Source organism: Polypterus senegalus, chromosome 7 (genome assembly GCF_016835505.1).
Source record: "Polypterus senegalus isolate Bchr_013 chromosome 7, ASM1683550v1, whole genome shotgun sequence".
Classification (NCBI taxonomy): Eukaryota; Metazoa; Chordata; class Cladistia; order Polypteriformes; family Polypteridae; genus Polypterus; species Polypterus senegalus.
The window spans coordinates 163,150,750-163,173,135 of NC_053160.1; the positions used below are offsets into that span (position 1 = coordinate 163,150,750).

At 39.0% G+C, this 22,386-nt stretch overlaps 1 protein-coding gene across 2 annotated transcripts in view; it reads right to left on the reverse strand.

Annotated features, from left to right (window-relative positions):
- ror2 (receptor tyrosine kinase-like orphan receptor 2) overlaps window positions 1-22,386 on the reverse strand; it is a 245,471-nt gene that overhangs the window by 51,100 nt on the left and 171,985 nt on the right. For both annotated transcript variants that reach the window (XM_039759476.1, XM_039759475.1), the window contains exons 2-4: window positions 19,709-19,786; window positions 8,738-9,025; window positions 3,158-3,194 (exon numbers count right to left, since the gene is read on the reverse strand). In XM_039759476.1, coding sequence (XP_039615410.1) covers window positions 3,158-3,194; window positions 8,738-9,025; window positions 19,709-19,786 — 403 coding nt within the window. The remainder of the gene's footprint in view (window positions 1-3,157; window positions 3,195-8,737; window positions 9,026-19,708; window positions 19,787-22,386) is intronic.

Here is a 22,386-nt window from a genome sequence, read left to right on the forward strand (position 1 = left end):
TTTAACGCAGGCAGTGTGGCCTAGTGGCTAATGTAGAAAAGTGAAAATATGAGAGTTCCATGTAATCCCAACAACAAACATCTCTCTCTCTCTCTCACTTTAGTAAAAATATACATATACACACACACACACACAAACATTTTACTTTATCATTAAAAGGTTTAAAGGGAGATGGACCCTATCTCTAGGGCATAAGATATGAACCAACCCTAAAACTCACCCTAAACTCACCCGGTGTAAGGGTGTGCATGCGTGATTGAGTACTATGGCTCCTGGTTTGTGCCCAGTGCTCCTGCCCTAACCATGACATGGCATTGGATTAAGTGGGGTTCCCAATGTTAATTTATAATATCATATTTTGTATTTGATTGTTACTGAGCTGAGAAATATCATACACAGTATAAAGGTATGTATGTAGATCAGTATATATACACCAAGCACACTGTACTATCTCAAAAAAACAGGTCTGCTCCAATGTTTAACTCTACTTTGGTGCCACTGAAAGCATGGCTCTTTTGAGCTTGTACCAGGAACCCACAAAGAATATGAAGAGTGTTATGGATGGACCAAAAATATCAGCTAAGTCTACTTACATGCCTGATGATAAATAAACACAGACCCAAATAATTACCTGCCCCCTGAGCTATGTCCCTATATCATATTCTCAATACAGGTGGTCTGCAAAGCCCATGCTTTTCTCTCCACTGAATGTGAAATCTTGGCCAAATGTTTAGAGGACAGTCGCTTACATTAACCTACCCTTTCTCTCTTTTATTTTATCCCAGCTATCTGTGTTTATTTTAATTGATGACCAAATCTTCTGAACCGACAGTGTAGATGCCAAGTCTTGCAGTCAATCTGTTCCAAACAACATTCAGTTCATTTCTACCATTGTAGAACTTTTTCACTTTTGATTTTTTTCATGTATTTGAATTATCAAGACTTGCACTTTGTTATCTGGCTTCTTTGAATTTCAGTCCTTGTGTGCTTTGTAAATACAAAGTAGCTCATAACTGGATACTCTGTGAAAAAGTGCTTATAAAACAAAGATTAATCCTATTAGGCAAGCAAGGTCCAATGATTGATGAATATTAGTATTGTGTCCAGCTGATGGTGGTCAGTGAATTTTTTTTACCCCCTGCTCACTTCGCTCGCCAACCCCTGGGCCTGTGCTACGTGCTAGCCTCTTTGCGGTTCTGCTGCTCGCGTATGGGGATGCTGTTACATATGCATAAAAGAACTAACTATTTTACATTACAGCGAGTAATTAACCATATTAAAAAATAGTAAAATGCAATAATTTGAAAGTAAATTATGTTTCATGCTGTGTTAAAGGTATTTGTTACGTTATACATTTTCATTCTGTTTGGCTTTGAAATAAACACTCAAAAACTTTTTAAACTTACACTTTTACTGTAAAACTTAAGTACAAACAATTTTTTGAATTACATTTTCGTCAATATCGAATTGAATTTTGATTCTGTGTTTGGACTTTCATCATGACAATGCAACGCATAACTGCCCATGATTGAATTTCGTTTCTTTCTCTCTATTAAATAAAACAACTTTTTCGAATGTTTAGCTCTGAGATTTGTTAATTGTTTTGCGAAAGTTATTCTAACGGGAAATTGTTAACGTTTTAATATGAATGGCATAACAAGATCTTCTTTGTTGTCCAATGTTATCCACGGAATATTTACTACATAACCTTTCTTGGATACATACTTCTTTCTACGGGAATTTGTGCGGTGGAAGACCAGACAGTGTTAATGGTTGTAGATATTCTTCGGGATAATGTAAGTTGTTGTTTTCATCTTCCGCACGATCACCACCAACTGTTTCAGCATAACCTATTGATACGCATTTAACCAATTTGCTGTGTAACCGATCAACATTTTTGGCATTAATTTGTTTGACTTCATCATTTCTCGGTGCTAAGACTGTCTGCGTACTCATTTTTTCTGTTGATAACCCTTTGTGATGAAATTCTTCGATAAGATTTGGACATAATACGTTTTCTTTAATTGGGGACTTAAACTGAGGAAAACATTAAAATGTATAAGAGCTGAGAGAGCAAGAACTGTGTCTGTCAAAAGCATTCACACGAATGAGAGGTGAGAGTACCGTGTGTGGTTGAATATGAATGAGAGGAAGGCGTGACTTGACAACATCTCATGGCCAAAGTCTCAACTCGACTCGGACTTGAAAAAATCTCTTCCAAAAAAAAGTTTTGTCTCGTCACAGATTTTTTTTTATATAATAGAGAGATTTATTTTCACTATGGTACCATTTTCAGTGGAAAGCCTCTGAACATTAAAACATTCAGATTCATCTGGTGTATGAACTTATATATACTTATACTCAGGCAGAAGTGCCTGCATGCCAGGGTGAGTTTTTAGATGAACATTAATATGGACCATTGCAAGTTAACTTTGTGTGTGTGCGTGACAGATTTGGGTCCTGCAATTGACTGGCTTCCCATCCAGGGTTCCTCCCTATGTTGTGCTGAATCCTGCAAATTGTGGTCTTGAAGCAGATTAAGCAGGTTTAAGAATGTTTTGTTATGCCATACTTTATATCCCATCAGTTAGTTAGCTGTATGGCCAATCAAAAAAGGAAACTCTTGGACTAAAATAAAGGCAAGACAGGTGCTAGAGTGATGACAACAGAGTATGGGTACAAGAGAGAAGACAAATAGTTAATTTATAAAATGTGCTTTTCAGATTAAAAAAAAATAATTCCCCTCCATCACATCTTCTGGGTAATGCTGCGGTTTTATCGACTGCCTGGTAATCTCAGTACTGGGATGTTCACTATCTTAGGCCACTCTAAAGTAAGTTGAACTGGTCTTTGATCAGCACTGATTTAAGTTTACTTCTGAAATGAGATGCATTTTACAAACAAAATGTAATGTATATTTTGTAACCTTTGTTATTTGTAATAGGTTTCCATTAACCATATTAATTGTATCAATAGTAATTTTAGGAAGTCTGCACTAATTGCATTATGAATAGATAAAGAATAAAATACAACTAAAATTATTTCCCTCCTAATGTAAAAGAATGTGAATGTAATGAATTGTATGTGTTTAAATAAGAAAAGAACAATCATTAATTAAACAAATGATGATGGCATAAAAAGGAAACAAAATACTTACTGGTCATTGTAGTTGGAGCCAGGAGTTGGTGACTGTCCTGTAAAGAAGAAGCACAAATAAAAATTACAGCTCTGACAGTCATGAAAGAATCCAAAAAGCTGCTACAGAATGAATATGCAATCATTGCCAGTCTGTGGCATCTTGATAGAATCCTGCAAAAAAGAGAATTCAAGAAGTCAGTGGCAAAAGGAAATGATTAAGGCCTCTCATCCTGTCTTACAAGTGGAAGGAACTATGAGAAACCTAGAGGAGGCTCCTCAATCTAGCTCACCTAAACTCTTATTCCAAGAAAAATGAAATACCCACATTTCACTAGCACCAGACACAATCTATTGAATTTGGATACCGCCCAGTACACGGGTCTAAGGCATTGACGACTTATTTAAATAAGCAAGGAGACAACGGAAAGCTGCCCAATACATAGTAGTGTCAATGAGACACAGATTAGGAAAAAAAAACAATGGAGCAATGTATGAAGGCAAACACAAGCTTGAATTTGTAATCAGTATAAGGAAAAAGAGAAATTCAATTTTAAGCCCCCCACTTTCTATTGGCCACCAACTAAATTGCATAGATGCTTGGGTGTTCTTCATGGATAAACACTGAGCAGTACGAAGAACAGAGAGCCAAACATCTTGAGAAAGCGCAGCTGGGAAAGGCTGCCTGTTCATAAACACAGCCTGGGCCCTCAAGCGGAGGGTGATGCTGGATTTTCTCTGTACCCTCGCCCAGCAGCTTTTGTGTTTACAATTCCTCTGTGCTGTCCAGCATGCCTGTTTACATCAGAACTGACGAGTCATCCATCATGGGTGAGCAGGAGTCCTGGAGGCTTAGTGCCAAGCAGGAGGCATATCTTTAAATAAACAGCTTCTGAGGGAAATCAACCTGCAGAGCTTTTCAGTCAGCACTGGGAAATGAACAAGTATGCATTCCCAGACCCGCTTAATCCAGTTCAGACTGCAAGTTTAAGGAAAACAAAAATAACCACTGATTTATTAAAAATGTACCATTCCTCACTACAATTACTGCATTATACATGAAAAATAATATAATGCTGGAAGATCAAATACCATACCTGCTAAAAAGGGATGGCACAGTTGCACAAAGGTGTCATGGACTGACAGCTCTGAGTGCAAATCAATGTCCCCTTGTCATCTGTGTACATTTCTCCCCATGTTTACATGTGTTTTCGTCCAACCAGAGGCAATATGTGGATGTTAGTTTAACTGCTGACTCTAAACAGCCCCATTAATGTGTGCTGAAGTGGGCCCTGCAACAGACAGACATCCCATCTTGAGTTGGGTGCTCATCACAGCTCACTGAACACAAGGCAGACATCTCTCCCATCATCCTTGAATTGGATTAAGTGGTTTTGAAAATGATACGTTATTCCCAGAGTGTTCCCTGCTCAATACTCCCCTTCAGACCTCCCACCATTCCCAAATGACCATAGTTGTTGATAACTTCTTCTTCTTCTTCTGGCTGCTCCCATTAGGGGTTGCCACAGTGGATCATCTTCTTCCATATCTCTCTGTCCTCTGCATCTTGTTCTGTTACACCCATCACCTGCATGTCCTCACACACCACAACCATTACCTTCTCTTGGGCCTTCCTCTTTTTCTCTTGCCTGGCAACTCAGTCCTTAGCATCCTACTCCCAATATACCCAGCATCTCTCCTCTGCACATGTCCAAACCAACGCAATCTCGCCTCTCTGATTTTGTCTCCCAACCGTCCAACCTAAGCTGACCCTCTAATGTACTCATTTCTAATCCTGTCCATCCTCGTCACCCCCAGTGCAAATCTTAGCATCTTTAACTCTGCCACCTCCGGCTCTGTCTCCTGCTTTCTGGTCACTGCCACCGTCTCCAGCCCATATAACATAGATGGTCTCACTACCGTCCTGTAGACCTTCCCTTTCACTCTTGCTGATACCCGTCTGTCACAAATCACTCCTGACACTCTTCTCCACTCACTCCTTCCTGCCTGCACTCTCTTTTTCACCTTCCACAATCCCCATTACTCTGCACTGTTGATCCCAAGTAGTTAAACTCATCCACCTTCGCCAAGTAACACTTCTACAATATGAAGTTCAGTTTCTGGTGTTATTCAAAAAAACTGGATTTTATAGCTTTATGATACTCCAGACTCTATTATAACTATAGTCTGCATACTGTCAAAAAAAAAGTTGATAGACCCTATCACTGATAGGTCCTGAAAGAAATCCTCCAGAAATAATACAAAGAAAGGTGGCACCCTGGAAAGAATGCTTTGTTCATGTGCTATGGGAAATTGAGGAAAAGCCAAGCTTTCCAGGTGGAAATTTTGCAAGTGCCTTTAGAACATAATAACATAGAACATAGGAACATAAAACATTTGATAAACAAGAGGAGACCACTCAATCATCCAAGCCTATTTGTTTAGCTAATAGCTAAGCTGTCCCAGTACTTCATCCAGATTATACTTAAAGGTTGTCAAGGTTTCTGCTTCAAGGAAGTGGCACCTTTTTCATGAATTGTTCACTGTTTCCTCGACTCCCACTTTAAGTTTTTAATAATGTTTACTCCTAACCAGTTCTACTTTCTTTCCTATTTTATTAGTAGGCTTTGGAACTTTCCATACAGGACTTTTTCATTGTCCTACTTAACAAGATGTGCTTTCTCTTCCAAGTTTTATCTCCAAATGGGAAAATTCAGAGATAACTTAATTACCCAAATTCACAGTGATGTGACATAACATTGACCTGCCACTTCATTTCAATATTTATAACCATTTTTAATAATCAGAGCAGTTATAAATGTAATTTTCAGGTGGGTTATATTTGGAGATATGTCATAAGCACCTCACACGTTTTGCTTACTTTTTATTTTTGTAAATAAAGAAAGTCTAATCTTTAATTGCCATTTTTTATATATAAAACCGATAATCAGCAAACATCCAAGTGGAAATACACACGAGCTAAAGACAGTGCGAATATGTGATGTAACATATGTTATCTCCAAAAATTCACATTGCCCTTGAAAGCATCAGAAGTCTGCACTAATCCTGAGGATGACAGAGGACCTGCCATGTAAAGAGTGCTTTGTGGTCAGAGAAATGCGCTGAAAGGCTCATTCTGGTGGTGATTTGCAAGAGGTGGATCGCTAACAGATTAGAAGGTTTTTGGACAAGAAAAAGAGATTAACAGAAAAGAAAAGATAAAGTTGAAACCAGATGGATCAAAAATATCGTTGTCAAAATCAGAACATGAAGCAAGAATAGTAGTCAAAAATTTCAGAACAAACTATAAGAAATCTCTAACAAAAAGTTGTGCTCATCCGCAATCTCGGATGAAGAAAGAACATCACCACTGATCTTTAAATCATCAACACAATGACATCAGAGCAGTTAATTTCCAAGGCCATGCCCCCTAATGTCAGGACTCAAAAATGGCAGCATCCTTAAACAAAGTAAAATGGTGGCACAAAATAAATGATTTTTAATTAAGTATTAAATTCAAAAACTGATGTTGTATTCTTTGTGCTAAAAAAAAACTTTAGGGATACAAAAAATTAATGTTTCGTAACAGGTGGAATCTTTTTTTTTTTGTTTTTATTAATTCCTTTATGACCTAGCATATATAGTCGTGGGTCTTTTTTAAGATTTATTACAACAAATACAAATCATAATTATTGATCACAAAATTTTTGTCCATGTTTGTGTTTTCCCAAGAGCAAAGCTCCTGATCTTGCAGGAGGTCTTCAACTGGACTAAATATCATTTGTGAAAGCAGCTAAGACAGGGGTCTCCAACTCCAGTCCTGGAGAGCTGCTGTGGCTGCAAGTTTTCATTCTAACTCTTTTCTTAATTAGTGACCAGTTTTCGCTGCTAATTAACTATTTCCTTTTATTTTAATCGACTTTTCTTGAGACTCTGACCACTGAATTGATTCTTTTTTCCTTAAACGGCACCTAGACATAAATTTGATGTGAAGTGAGCCATCAGATGAGCAACCAAGTTGGGGTCTCAAACTCCAACCTTCATCAGTTTCTTAATTTGAAGCCAATTCTCGTTACTAATTAAACCCGTTATTTAATTCCATGGCGCTCATTCTGCTGTGGCAGACATTTCCAAAACTGTTGATTATCTCTTTTAAGAGCGCTGTCAAAATGTTTTGTGGACCTGAGCAGATCACCATTACTGAGGCCTTCACCTTTCTTTATTTTCAGTTATTGTGTGATGGACGCAGGTTGTTGTTCATGTGTTGGTACATTTTGTGTCTTAATATTGTTTGGTTGCTAATTAAGGAAAAAATAAATAATTAAGGGGCCTGAGTCTTAAGTTGTGCATCAATTCAAATTAAAGCAATCTGGTCACTAATTAAGAAAAGGGTGAGAATGGAAACCTGCAGCCACAGTAGCTCTCCAGGACTGGAGTTGGAGACCCCTGAGCTAAGATGTCAAGTGGTTTAACTTTACCAGTGGCTTTGTTACAACATTGCAGTTCAATTTCCATTTTGCACTCTGAGCTCAATGTGAATATTCTGAACGTTTAGTGGACCATGTGTGGACAGCAAACAGCAGAGGTGGGGGAGAAATGATACAAGTATTAGTAGTTTACTTTTGTGGTTTTATAGGTGTAAGATGTATAACAAAATGCAGTCCAACAGACCCAGTACCACAAATATCAGCACTGCTGAATAGGTTCCTGTACCAAACTACAGCATTTGATTTCACTTTGCTTTTTAAAAACCTTTGGCTAAGTTTACTGTCAAAAAGATCCAATTTGCTAGCACTGTTGTATTAAAATCGATAAACTCCACAACACTACAAACTAGAGCTTCCTTTCAGTTATACCCGAAGACTGATTAATAAGTAATCAAAGAACATCAGCAAAGCAAAAAACCTCAGCTGAAATTGCTCATGTTATATAAGCTCCTGTGGACATTTTATTTGCTGCTTCTAAGGGCTGACCAAAGTTCATCTCTGCCTGAGCAGCAACAAACGTTTAGAAAAGAAAGGCAAGAGGAAACAAAACATCAGAGGATGCTTTTCACCCTAACGGTAGTTAACATGAGACTTTTTTCAGTATTTGAGAACTGTATAGTGTTTTGACATTTAATAATTTGTTGGGAAAATGGCAAATTGATGGTCTAAATGTAGCCCCAAGAATTTTAAATGTGCAACAGTTCATATTCAAACAGATTTTTAAATATGAGCCACTCTAATTTCAATCTCTGTTTGGTTTACAGTCCTATAACCTCACTAAGACTCATGCAGGACAATTGTCAGATTTTGTACCAATAAGTATGTTATGTTCTGTAATTGAATATTCCCATTCTTACTTTCACAATACAAACTGAAGTAGGATGGATTGAATAAAAGGGTTTCATTGATAAGGCATAACAGTTAACTTTGACTTCAGTAAAAAAAAAATAATGGAATAAACTGCAATGCATCACAGAACCTAATTGTAAGATTTAAAAATTTGGAAACCATTTAAAAATGCAATATTATCATAACGTAAGTAATATCATATCACGGGGTCCACAGTAATTTCTACCCTTGCAATAAACATCATTGTCGTATAAAGTAAACCTTACCAAGACGGACAAAGAGCACCCCAGTGGCTGATATGGTCTTCACGCTGTTGGAAGCCACACACTGGTAGTAGCCCGTGTCTGTGGTGTCCAAATCTTGAATCCGCAGTCTGGAACCCATTTCTGTCTTTCTTATGGATATCCGTCCCTGTTCCAAAACAACTGGTGCATCGTTCTTCAGCCACCTAATGCTGGGTGTTGGGTTTCCAGCCACCTTGCAATGCAAAGTGGCAGTCTGCCCTTGAAGTAGGGTGTTGTTATTCACAGGCTCCAAGAAATTTAGAAAAAAGCCTGTGAAAAAGAAGACAAACAAGGAGGTAAATTTAACACAAATGCATAAACCAAAGCATGGCTCTCGTATTTCAGTTCTTTCACTCTCTAGCTTTGAGTCTATTCCCTATGAACAATTCAGATACTTATTTTCCAGAATAAGGCAGAGTGCTTTCCTGGTTGCATTTTACATTTTTTTTCTAATTGTTTCCCATGATGTGGATGCATGTTAATCACAGAGTACGGTAAATTAAATTTGAGAAGTGATTACACAGTGTGCCAGTTGGCCTCAAAGCTGATGCCATAATCTCATTACTGCAATAACAGTCAAGCCACTAGAAACAACATAGGGACGCAGAATCTAGGACTTTTCTGTATAACTAGCTTCTTCCTACACAGGACACCTTATGACCTTTGCAAAGCAAACATGAAATATTTAATATGAAGCTATTTATATTGGCAACGAACACTCATGACAACAAACAGGCTGCTGTATTCAGCCTGTATAAGCCAGCTACTACTTGTTAAGAACGGCAACAGCAGTTTTTTATTCAAAAATGTAATGCTTGAGTATAGTGAGCTTCAAAGTCGGCTTGACCCAGTTGTGAAATAATGATCACAAGCATTAGCCAGCAGAAACATTTAATGACAGAATGAATTTATCACCTCGACTTGTATAAAACCTGTTAGATGTGACAATAGTCATTGCATTAGAAGCAACAGAGATTCGAGGCTTCAAGACAATGAAAGACAATGCTACTGCCTCCCAACTCTACAATCCTGCGTCTGAAGCACAGCCTGGGACCTGTCAGTGTGGAGTTTGCTTGTTCTTCTTGCGCCTGCCTATGTATTTCCCAAATAGCTCGTTTCTCCTGCCATACTCAAAAGACATGAAGCTTAATTTAACTGGAGACCAAAAGTAGTCCTTTATAAGTGAGTGTAGTGTCCATGATTGGTTCCCACCTTGTGCCCACTCTTGTCAGTACTCCTCCTGGTTGAAACCTGAATGTGTTTGTTAGATGACATTTGGGTGGTCTGAGCATTTGCAAAAGTATATTTTCTGGACTTTGGCCCTTGGCTACAAAGCCTCTATAATACTTCAAAAATGAACTTCATTTTAAAGATAGTCACTGCATTGCCTAGTATTGGGTATTACATACTGTAATAACACCTCAGTCGTTCTGTATCATTTAAAATGCCCAGGAAGGAGCTAAATAGACAGCTGCCTTTTGACCTTGAAAGGTTTATTTTCTGTAAAGTTAGCCATCATCTTTAAGTTTGATCTCTTTTTGGCCTTCAGTATCTTTCTTTATTGACTTTGTTATCTGCTAATTTTGGGGGATATTCCCAGTATTAAAAGCACTATAGAAAACTGATCTGAAACATACCAGCCAGCAAGTAACTTTCATAAAGAACCTCTTCAGTTATTCACATAATTTTGATTCATTCCTTGACAGAATCTTGGATTTGTATTTTTGACTTTCGTTCAAGAGCCACTAAATCACCAACATTTACCCAGACTAGAGCAAAGGAAATATTTGCAGTTCATGTCTGACAGTGACATGGAAAATACTATCATTCTTTCTTTTTTCTTTTCCGTACAGATAATCAGTGGATTGCTACATGTTACAGAATATTTATAGTGTGTTATCAATCGTTTAAACATGAGAGTCTTTTAGTTCTGCACAATCCTTATTATTGTCCTCTTCTAAAAGGTTGATTTGTACTTCATTATTGGAATGTACCCATTAGTTACAAAGAAGACACAAATCTTTTGTTACAGAAAAGATGAAACACGTATCATGTGGCAACACCACTATACTACTTCAAAGTGACACTGGCTCGTATAGCAGTAACACTCCACCCAAGGCATGTTTTTAAAAATCAACACACATAATCTATGACTTTTCACTCCCTAACTTGTAGTTCACTCAGTCATAGTTCTTCATTCGGACAGGGGGCTCGTGGATAGAATGGTGGACTATCAAACCTCAGAGTGGCTGATTCAGTCACAGTGTCTGGTTGACTTGTTCATGTTTCAGTTGTGAAAAGTGTACATAAACAATCGTAACACATACATATGTTCACCTTCGTAATGATAAAAAAAAAAACTTCTGCCTTCTCCTTTTGATTTGTTACTTTTCATAATGCCACTCCATTTCTCAGGAGCAAGGCAGGAACTGACCCTCAAAGGTCTGCTATGAGTTCGACAGGACGCCTTTGGACACGGAACACAGGACACTTGAAGCCCCGGTGTCCTCTTTTCAATAAATGTGTCCTACACCAAAAGGAATAAATCTTTGCTTGATTATACAAACTAGAGAGATTATTGAAAATTTGATTATCTATTGAAAATGTTTGGTTTGATAATATATAATCAAGAAATCGGTTGGATTTCTTTTGAAATACACCGCATTTACGCTTGCCAACAGACCATTAGTATTTTGTAGATTAATAAGTTTTCCTTTTTTCAGCACAACTCCCACTTATTTATTTGGTCTGTTAAAAAAATCCAGCACGGTGTGTCCTTGTCATAACCTTCTTGAATATCAGTAAAGGTAATCAGGGAGCACAGATCTAAAAGCTGATTTATAGTTCTGTGTCGCGCCAACACTGTAGGTATGCCATCACTTATGTAGCCGATGGCATAGAGTGACACACACCACCTCAAAAATGTGACTCAAACGCTGCACAGACCCCTACAACTCTGAGTGGCCAGTTTGGTAACTACATTACTTCCTGAAACACATTTCTTTTTGTCTTCCAGCTTGCAAGTTGGGGAATGTATGGAAAAATGTGAGGAATAAATATATTTGCCTATGGAAGAAAATGTGTAACAAGAGGAGTGGTGACCCTGGAGTGCAAAAGCTGTCTGCATTTTAATGGGTCATTCGCTTTTCTTGTGTGCTACCAACTAGCATTATGACATGTGGCTGTGGTGTGGCACGACGACGACACATAAACTGCTGTCTACAGCACAGCCTCTGTGTAAAGTATAGTAGTATGTAAACTCGAGGCAGAAGTGTAAATCAGCCTTAAGAAAGGGTCAAAACCTGAAGTTAATAATTCATTAATTACGTGTATGTAGTGCTTTTCTCATTTACAAAACAAACTTTCCCTTTTTTAGTTACATGCTTTTCTTTATTTTTCTTAACAAACATAATAAAGATGGCTCTAACATATACCAGTAACTTGATCTAAAATAAAATGGCTGCCAAGAGATTACATGTTAAATTTTGCACGACTCATGTGCCAGCAGCACTGAAGCCTTTGCAACCAACTTCACATAATAACAATTGTGACGCCACCACTAAAAACAGTAAAACAGACAAAAGTACAGGGTGGTGCATGAAAAAGTAGCCCCACACATGGTAAGGAGTGGGCCGAAATTTTAACATCACAAATATTGTCGAGTAAATCTGCTACTTTAGTTATCTGTGTGCTGTGCTGGAGAGAAGACATTTTGTATTTATTGGAAGAGTGTATTTTGCTTGTGGAAATATAAATTTATGTAGGCTGCTTAAAGCTGACACTTGAAGAATTTATGAAACAATATCTTCTGGAATGAAATTCTAGAAAGCACAAAATTTTGCAATTAGTGACAAAGTGGTACACTACTGGTTTTGTGAGAAAAGCACCCAAACCAAAAAACCCCAGAGATGGTTGTTGACATTGAGGACTGCATGGAAAGAAATCTTCATAGGCCAACGTGGAGATTATCACAACAAATGAATGTGGTTCAGTCACGTCAGAGTGTACTTTATGATTTAAAGGCTACTTTTATATGCACCACCCAATATGAGTAACACAAGATACAAGGAAATTCAGATTTGAATACACAATGAAAGATCTGAAACGTCAAAGTACTCCTTATGAGAAGGACCTGGGAGTTGTAGTAGACTAGCCACTTTCTACATTTACAGAAGGCTAATAGGAAGTTAGGTTTTATATCATGACGTGTGGGGTACAAGTCAAGGGGGTTTTGTTTAGGTAATTTAACACACTAGTGAGGCCTCACCTGGAGCACTGTGTACAGCTTTGGTCTCCATATTACAAAAAAGATATAGCAGTACTGCAGAGAGTCCAGAAAAGAGTGACTAGGCTGACTCCAGGACTGAGAGATAGGAGTTACGAAAGAAAGAAAGAAAGAAAGAAAGAAAGAAAGAAAGAAAGAAAGAACAGAAAGTTTTCGGTTTAAGCAGAGATTATAATAGGTCACATATATGAATTCCAGTGAATCCAGGTGGGTACTTTAAAGTAAATCTTCAACATGAACACAGGGACACAAATGGAAACTTATTAGGGGTAGATTTAGCACAAATATTACAAAGATTTTCATCATGTAATGAACCACAGACACATGGAATCAACTAACAAGCAGTGTGGTAGAAGGTAGGACTTGTGTCACCTTCAAGAACTGATTTGATCTCATTTTGGAGGAATTGGGTGGATAGGATTGTCAGACTGAATGGCCTGTTCTTGTCAGAAAATTGTTTGTGTTTTAATACTTAATTTTTATTTCTTGAACCCTGACAGTCCTGTATATGTGTTTTAGAAGAAGCTGGCTGTATCCTATGCTTGTTCATCTCTGAGATGTATTGTTCACTATATGTGGTTATGTCTAGCAAGCCCCTATTCATTGCAAAAATGTTGACAGCTCTCTACTTTACCACCTATCCATACACAAATTTATCATTTTACTGGCTTTGAATGGGGTTCATGCTTAACAACTGATATTAAATACTGTACATCTGCCTGATATTCTGTAGACCTTTGAGCAGGAGTTTAAAAATTAAAGAACCAAATACAGACTGGCTGATTGACTTTGCCATGGGGCTACATTTTGTGCTTTTGAAGCCTTGTGCTAATCTGCTAGAATACACGGCAACAGCCTTGCCCGAGGCATCATGTTTCCATCTAATAATAAACTGAAGTTGTAGAATGGCAACTACAATGTAAAGAGAAGCTCACAGAGAAATATGCACAAATCTGCACTAAGAAACATCTGCAGCAATTCCAGCTAGGCTAATCCAAGAAAGGTTACCTTATTATTTCTGTCCTCCTTTCAGCAGCCTTCTAATTATAAACTAGTTAACTCTGAGACAAATAAAAGAAGCCTTTCCCTCTACTTACATCAGTACACATGCACAGAATAAATGCTCGGCTTTTAATGAGGTCTAAACCCAAGGATAGCAAAAGTAAAAAAAAGGCTCTTCTCATATCCTTCACCGCAGGGGAGACGACACACGTCACCAAAGATTTCACAGATACTGTACTCAACTAAAGTCTGTTCTTCTTTGAGGAACAAAGTGGAGCCAAGGACTTGGCAACTGCCATTCCCAAACTTTGGTATGCCTGATAGAACAGTAAAGCTGTGATCTTCCTTATAATAATACTTCATTGTAAAGCATAAATGTAATTAAGCTCACAACCACCCTAACACCTTTCCTGTGTCAAGAAATGAGGTGGCAGTGCTTAGGCCTAAACATTCAAAGGAGTGAAGAAAATGTAAGTAACATTTTAAGAGGGTCAGATCACATCCAATTATGCACAAAATATCACCTGAATCTTTATACTGTACAAACAAAAATAGATACAAATACAGAAATAAAAACTAGCACAAAGTAAACTTTTGAAGAAGCAGAACAAATGCCACTGGAGAAGATTTAATAAACAAAGGTCTGGAAAGGCACCCATACACCTTAGGGTGAATGTCATGAGCTCCACAGACTAAACATTGAAAGGCGTGGAATACGCAGTGTTTGTATGCTCCTCTCCCTGAAGGTTTAGGGAGCGAAACACTGGAAAAACTGAGACAGGCATCACTACTAACTACACCGGTGCACAGCATGAGCATTACAAGGTTGAGAGACGGACCTTCTCATTGCCATCCCAACTAAATGTTAATACTCCCCACGCCATTGACTCAGTCACCTTGACTGGTCATAATGTTAAATGACATCAAGCATTTGATGGGCTTCCACTTCTGCCCACTGAAGTTCAGCCAAAAAGGATGCTGGGCCAACATAAGTAACTTTTGTGGTCCGCAGCACTATTTTCTTTTGCTGGTATTACTCAAACTTGTACTTAAAAGTAAATCAGTAAGCAGTCGAGTGCAGCTGAGGATCGGTAAAATGCATTGCAACGTTGCGTTATATTTCATGTGGTTGGAAAACAAGTGAATGATCCACACTGACTTGTTACCTCAGCTAATATTAGAAGTATGAAGTGCTTCAATTATGCATCACAAAGAGCTATTAACCCCTGCGACTGCTGGATTATTTTGGTAAGTAACACAATGCAGTGAGCAAAATATTATGCACTTAGCAAAATTTACATTATATAGCCTGATTTAATAATAGGCCAAGATGCTATACACCTTAACTGACTACATAAATCTTTCATTGGCATTTCAGAATGTCCTTTATACCACTGTGTTTTAGGAAAGCTCAGCTGTATTTAAACAGGCCGCCCAATACCCCCAGGCCGCCAGATGGAGCCCTCCCTGCAGTATGGAGGTGCCCCGAAGACCAGCAGGGAGTCATGGACTATGTAGTTTTTATACAAGAACCTGCTGGATACCCATAGGGGCCGCAAGAGGGAGCTGCAGGGAGGACCGAAGAATCATTTGTGCCTTATAACCCGGAAGTGCATCACAGGAAGAGCGACAACAGGAGTGACGTGCTTCCAGGGTGAGAAGAAGGACTTGTACCTGACCCGGAAGTGATAAAGAATCACGTGGACTGGGGATTGGAAACACTTCCGGGTCAGGGAGGATAAAAGGATTGTGGGAGCTCCCAGACGGCGAGCTGAGCTGGGTGGAAGGGTGGCAACGCGTCTGGGAGGGGAGGATTGTGTATTGTTAGTGATTTGTGATTATTGTATGAGTATAGTGGAAGAGAGGGTGCTTTGTGCACTGTGGCATAAAAATAAAGTCATCATTTGGACGTTTTCCTGGTGTCATGTAGTCGTGGACAGGGGTTCAAGGGAGCGTTACGGCCCCTAAACTGTCACAGTGGTTACATAGTAAGAGATGCTCTAGTAAAAGTAGGTACTTCGCATTAATAGGCAGTCTATTGAGCACCTTTACAATCGGCCACACAAAGACATAACTCCAAGGTGCCCATGACTCTGTGTTGGTGTTTTGTATTAATTTCCTATTATTTGTGTTATCTGGGACCACCGGTGGCACAGTTCATTAACTTATTCTTCAAGGAGGACATTTTGTAAAACGTTCTTATCCCTAGTGACATAGTTTAGCTTGGATCTGGGCAAAGGGGTTAGATAAAACTTCTTATTTTTGGGGTAGCACAACTAGCTAAATGGGAAGCAGGGTGATGTTGAATTTTGCAATGCTGTTTCATGGGTCTTGTGTCCTGGGTTCAAATTCCACATGGAGTTTGTACATTCTGCCTGCGTTTGTTTGAATTTTACTCTGGGGTATTCAGTATTCTGTTCACAAACCCAAAAAGTTGATTGGCAATTTCAAACTGGCACTGTGTGTCTGTGGGTCAGTGCAAGTGTGGCCTCTGCAATGGACTGGTAACCTTTCTGGTGTGCTCAGTCCTGCCAAGACAGACATAACCCTGATTTTGATTAAGCTGAGTTGATAATACTATGGGATGTTGTTGCTGCAAAGACTGGCTTACCTGCTCTGGTATCAGACATTTTTTGTACGTTTTTTGCCCTTTTATAGTCACCGTGTATTTACACAATGTAATAATCGGCAGAGAATTGAGGGTGTAGAAGTGACTGAATCACTAGGGTCAAATGACTATAATGGAATACAGTTCTCAGTGTTTTGGAAGAGCACAGATGCCAAGACTAAAAACTGTTAAGTTTAACTTTGGTAGGGTAAATGTTGAGCAAATGAAGCAAAGTCTAAGGAGGATAGACTGGGATAAGCTTTTAAGTGTGGAGACAGCTGAGGAGCACTGGAACAGGTTTAAAAACGTTTTATGTGTAATGCAGGACAGATACACACCCAAATTTGGGATTAATAGGAAGTTTACAAACACTCCAAATAACAACTTAATAAAGAGTTAAAAAAGAAGCTGCAAAGGAAAAAACAGCTGCATAAATCGTATAAGACTAATAACTACAAAGTGAATCATAGGGTGCATGAGGGCAACCATTAAGAAGGAAATTAGGGGTGCTAAAAGACAGTTAGAAAGGAATATAGCAGATAAGGTGAAAGACGACCCAAAGAGAATTTTTCAGTATTTTAGTAGTAAAAGAACAATCAAGGAAGTGAAATGCATCAGAAATAGTAAAGGGGAATAAAAAAAATACAGACAGTGAAATAGCAGATGCTCTAAACTTGCATTTTTTGAGGTCTTCACCAGTGAGGTAGTGGAAAACCTCCCAACGGTAACAGGGACTACAAAGCAAGTAATTGAGTAATTTGGAAACTGTAAAGTAAGAAGTACTGCTCAGATTAAAGAGCAGATAATATTCACCCTCAATGTTCTTAAGGAGGTTGGCGAGTACATATATAAACACTTGGTGCATAATTTTAGGAAGACATTGTGCACTGGGAAAATTCTGAAGGGCTGGAAAATAGCAAATATTACCCCATTATATAAAAAGGGTGACCAGGCATGTCCAAGCAACTATAGGCCAGTAAGTTTAAGATGCATCACAGGAAAATTAATGGAAGGAATTATTAAGGATACGATTGAGCAGCACATGGCAAGGACAGGAGTTATTCTGAACAGTCAGCATCAAAAGTGTAGATCAAAGTGTAGCACATGATATTATTTATCTGAACTTTCTGAAAGCATTTCATAAGGTGTCTCATGACAAGCTGGGCATCAAATTAAAAGAAGTGGCAGTTCAGGGTGATGTTTTTAGATGGGTGCAGAATTGGCTCAGACACAGGAAGCGGAGGGTGATGGTGCGAGGAACCTCATCAGAACTGGCTGATGTTAAGAGTGGTGGCCAGTAGGGGTCAGTGCTAGGGCCACTGCTATTTTTAATATATATAAATGATTTAGATAGGAATATAAATTAACAAGCTGGATCAGTTTGCAGATGATACCAAAATAGGTGGATTGGCAGATAATCTGGAATCAGATGAGTCATTACAGAGGGACTTGGACAGATTTGTGGCAAATGAAATTTATGTCCGTAAATATAAAGTATCACATGTAGGAAGTAAAAATGTGAGGTTTGTATACAGTATACAATGGGAGGTCTGAAAATCGAAAGTATACTTTATGAGAACGATTTACGAGTCGTAGTGGACTTGACATCATCAACTGCCAGTCCATGTTCAGAAGCCACTGAGAAGGCTAACAGAATGTCAGGTTATATAGCGCCCTGATGTGGGGAGTACGAGTCCAAGGAGGTTATTAGGTGACTCGGCTCTTTCCAGGGCTATAGGATGTGAATTATAGGGAAAGAATAAAAGAGCTGAGCCTTTTCAGTTTAACCAAAAGAAGATTAAGATTGTTTAAAATTATTAAGGGAATTATTACAGTGAATTTAGACTGTTATTTAAAAAAGAAATCATCAAGGACACAATTTCACAAAAACATTAGGAAGTGTTTCTTCACACAGAGAACCACAGACACATCGAATAAGCTACCAAGTAGTGTGGTAGACAGTAGGACTATAGGGACTTTTAAAACTCGACTTGATGTTTTATTAGAAGAATTAAGTGGATAATACTGGCGAGCTTTGTTGGAGTGAATGGCCTGTTCTCGTCTAGATATTCTAATGTACCCAAACTCAGTTCCCACCTCTAAATGAACAGGTGTCCTGAACATGACCACTAGCCTACTAGCGCCCCATTAAACAAATAGCTTGCAATTTCTCTATATTAGAGCCGGATGGTCTGTTGATATGTGCCCCTGCAATTTCAAGTAAGACTACAGTAAGAAAGAGGAGTTCACAACGTTTACACAGAGAGAGAGAATCAGAAGATTCTCACTAAGAAGATAAATTTTGGTGTTGGTACTCAGACAAAATAGCCTCTGTTAGACAAAAGTTGGGTCAGAGTAGAGAGGTCCAGAAGAAGAAATATTTATAGCAAAAAGGTAATATTAACCTTAAAATAATAAAGGCAAAGATAGTAGTTTATTTTTTGTTATTAGGGTTTCATGACTGGTTTTAAGGATACTGCATGGTGGCCAGGGAGCGTGATGCACATGCCATCTGACCCACATCATGATGCCATGATACATGACATGACAACTCACATTAGCAAGTACCCAAAGACCTAGTGCTTATGCAATCAAAAAATAACTGTTTAGAAAGAATCTTTGATTTAATTTGGTTTCAACTGTTATTGTGGTTTTGTTTTTTGTTAAACAATATAAGGATCTCCCGTATTAAAGACATAGTCATGGCTCAGACAATTCTCTTGCGTAATTCCTAGAGAGAAATGTTTGCACAACTCTGCCTCTCTGTATTTAATTAATGGTTCTGTTGGGCACATCTTACTACCCAGTTCGAGCTTAACGAAACATATCCTGCAGGGCATGCAAGTGACACACTCACCATAACGTGTGCATGTTGGAATATGGAAGAAAAAATAGAGTTACTATAGAAAAACCCAGGCACTTGGAAAACATGTTAATGTAAGAAAGCTATTGACCAGACTGGGATTGACATTTGGGCTCCTTGGGCTGTGAGACAGCAGCACTAAGTACCACACCACTGTGTAGCTACTGTATATTACAAAAAACAAAGTCAGCCTACCTTTAGGTGTTGGCTGCCCTCGGTCTTGCGCATCTGCTAGTCCTAATGTCTCCCCTGCTTCAGATAAGCTGGCATCTTCTGTTGAGAAAAACACATGCACAAGTTAGCATTCATAAGGGCTGCATTTCACAGGGCATGGCAGACTTTAGGATGAAAAAGTTGCACTCTTGGTATACACCTTTGTTTTCTAATCTAGTTATATACAATGACCACGAAAGAGTGATTTCTTTTTTGTTTCAAGAGATTTATAGTGAAAAGATTATTTAAACTCCTAGTTAGAAACTAATTGGGTTACTGAACCACAACAATATTACCTTAAAGTTACCAAAACCCTTTTGAGAGCTCACCACCGCTGGAGGCCAGGCGTGCTGCAGTACCACCACCACTACAAACCTTGTCAGTCATAGGACTTCTGAATTGCTACCCTTCATAACCTTCCACCTTCCAGACTTTTCTCTAGGCACTCACCTCTTCTGGACAATACCATAACCTGTGTACTAACAGGGCGTCAACTCATGGAGGGACATGGAGGGAAGGAGGAACATCCTGTATGCTACTGTAACATCCATCTGACCTTATTCAAATGGAGTTATACTGGCAGTGTCAAACCTGGACTACAAACTGAAAAAATATTTAGTATAAGCTAGGTATAAAATTATTATTTGTATCATGTTGTTTTGTCACCATCGTGGCTCTGAAGTGGCACCTTAAGTGGAGCGATCTTTCCATACAGCGACTGCCTGCATCGAACACGGCCCATTAGTAGAGCCAGTGCTCTCTGCTGGACGCAATAATGAACTTGGTTGTGTTGGTGATACTATGGCTTTACTCAAAGAATGGTGCATGATACTGGCACTGCATGAGGACATTCTGTCTGCCATTATACAGAAGAAAAGCAGACTGGGAGTTCAATAAAGTAAGAAAAACAAACAGGCTCAGAAAGAGTCAATGTTCAGACATATCAAAAATAACACAGAAATTCATCTGAGACATGGCAGCCTCTCTCTGTTCATATGAAATTCTTATAGGAGAATTAAAACATGGCAAAGACTAAGTACATGTGAAAATTATCAGTAAATAAACAAGGTAAAGTTTAGCTCAAGGCAGTAGATAACAATGGCGCCTGGGGTATCTTTGAGACTGAGAACACCACATTAACATGCAACAGCGAGCGCTTACCAGGAAAGCATCAATACCGTTAACAGAGCACAGCACTAATGAATGTCTAGGTAACTCACTTCGTTTTACCGTATCTTGCTTTTGTTCCCACATGCCAAACAGGTGCATTTTAGCTTAACATCTGATGCTACATTGGCCATAATTGGTTAATGTTGGCCATATAACTAAGGTGACCCGAATTTTTTGGGCCAATCTGGGGACATTTTGGCTAGAGGAGCGTAGACTACTCCCCTCGTGTTCCGTGATTGAAGTTCTCCCTCCACTACCGATGGAAAACTTTGAGTCGCACACGCTGCAGATCACAACAGAAGCATCCGGGGTCGGACGCAAATATGAAAATTCACGCTGAAGCCCATCATTGAACTGACACTTCCTTTTAGCACTCATGTTGAATCACCACGCCAAAATGCAGAAACAACAGGTGGAAGAAAAGAGCCACCACGCTGCTCTCGCATCCTTAAGCAAGCCACATGTAGACACAGCCACAGGCAGAGGCAGAGGCAGAGCACAGTGTGCCTCTCTTAGAATCTACAGATCACGAGTAGGGACTCTAAACACTACAGAGTACAAAGCGAAAGCTTATCACGTAATTTCTCTCCAAAGTTGCAGGATGCGGTAAAGCATAACCTCCGTCAAAACACAGCGCATGCGCGCAGAGTTCAAATTGTCATGGTGATGAGATACATTCAAGAAAGTGAACCAGCTGAAACCGGGGATGAAATCTTAAACCGGGGACAAGTTTCTGAGTGGGGACAGTTGTCCAAAAAAAGGGGAATGTCCCCGGAAAACGGGGACGGATGGTCACCTTAATATAACTGAAAATGGTATCTTTTTTGTAACTGCTGGGACGCATTAATATTTTTAATTTATTCTGTACTAATTAAAAATAAAAATACTTAAAAAAACAAAAACACTTCAGTTCTGCCTATGCAGTAAAGTAAAATGCATACAGATAAGCGTTTTTTTTTTTTTAATAAAACATGCCTTTTAATCACTTTAGCTCACAAATAATGTGTGTGTGCTGCGTGTACTCAGTTACAATGTCCATCAGCCACTTAGAGCTGACCTACCAAATGGAAGATTTGTCAACACTAGGGCCAAATACCATGAACCACTGTGTGAAAGCCTTAGGGCACCAAACCTTAACTCGGGACAACCCCAAAGTAATGTGGTGGACTCCCCACTGTACTCCTTCCTCATCTATGACTGTGTGGCCAGACACCACTCCAACTCCAGCATTAAATTTGCTGATGACACCTACATTATAAGACTGGTTACTAACAACAATGCTATGGTCTACAGAAGTGGTTTGCCTTCTGACACAGTGGTGTCAGGACCACCACTTCACCCTTAACGTCAGCAAAACTCAAGAACAAATTATTAACGTGAGGAAGCAGTAGGCAAACCACACGACAATGTGCAATGGAGGCTATGCTGTGGAGAGGGTCAGCAGCTTTAAAAAGATGGCACAGGGAATCTCAGCTACTATCAAGGCGGCT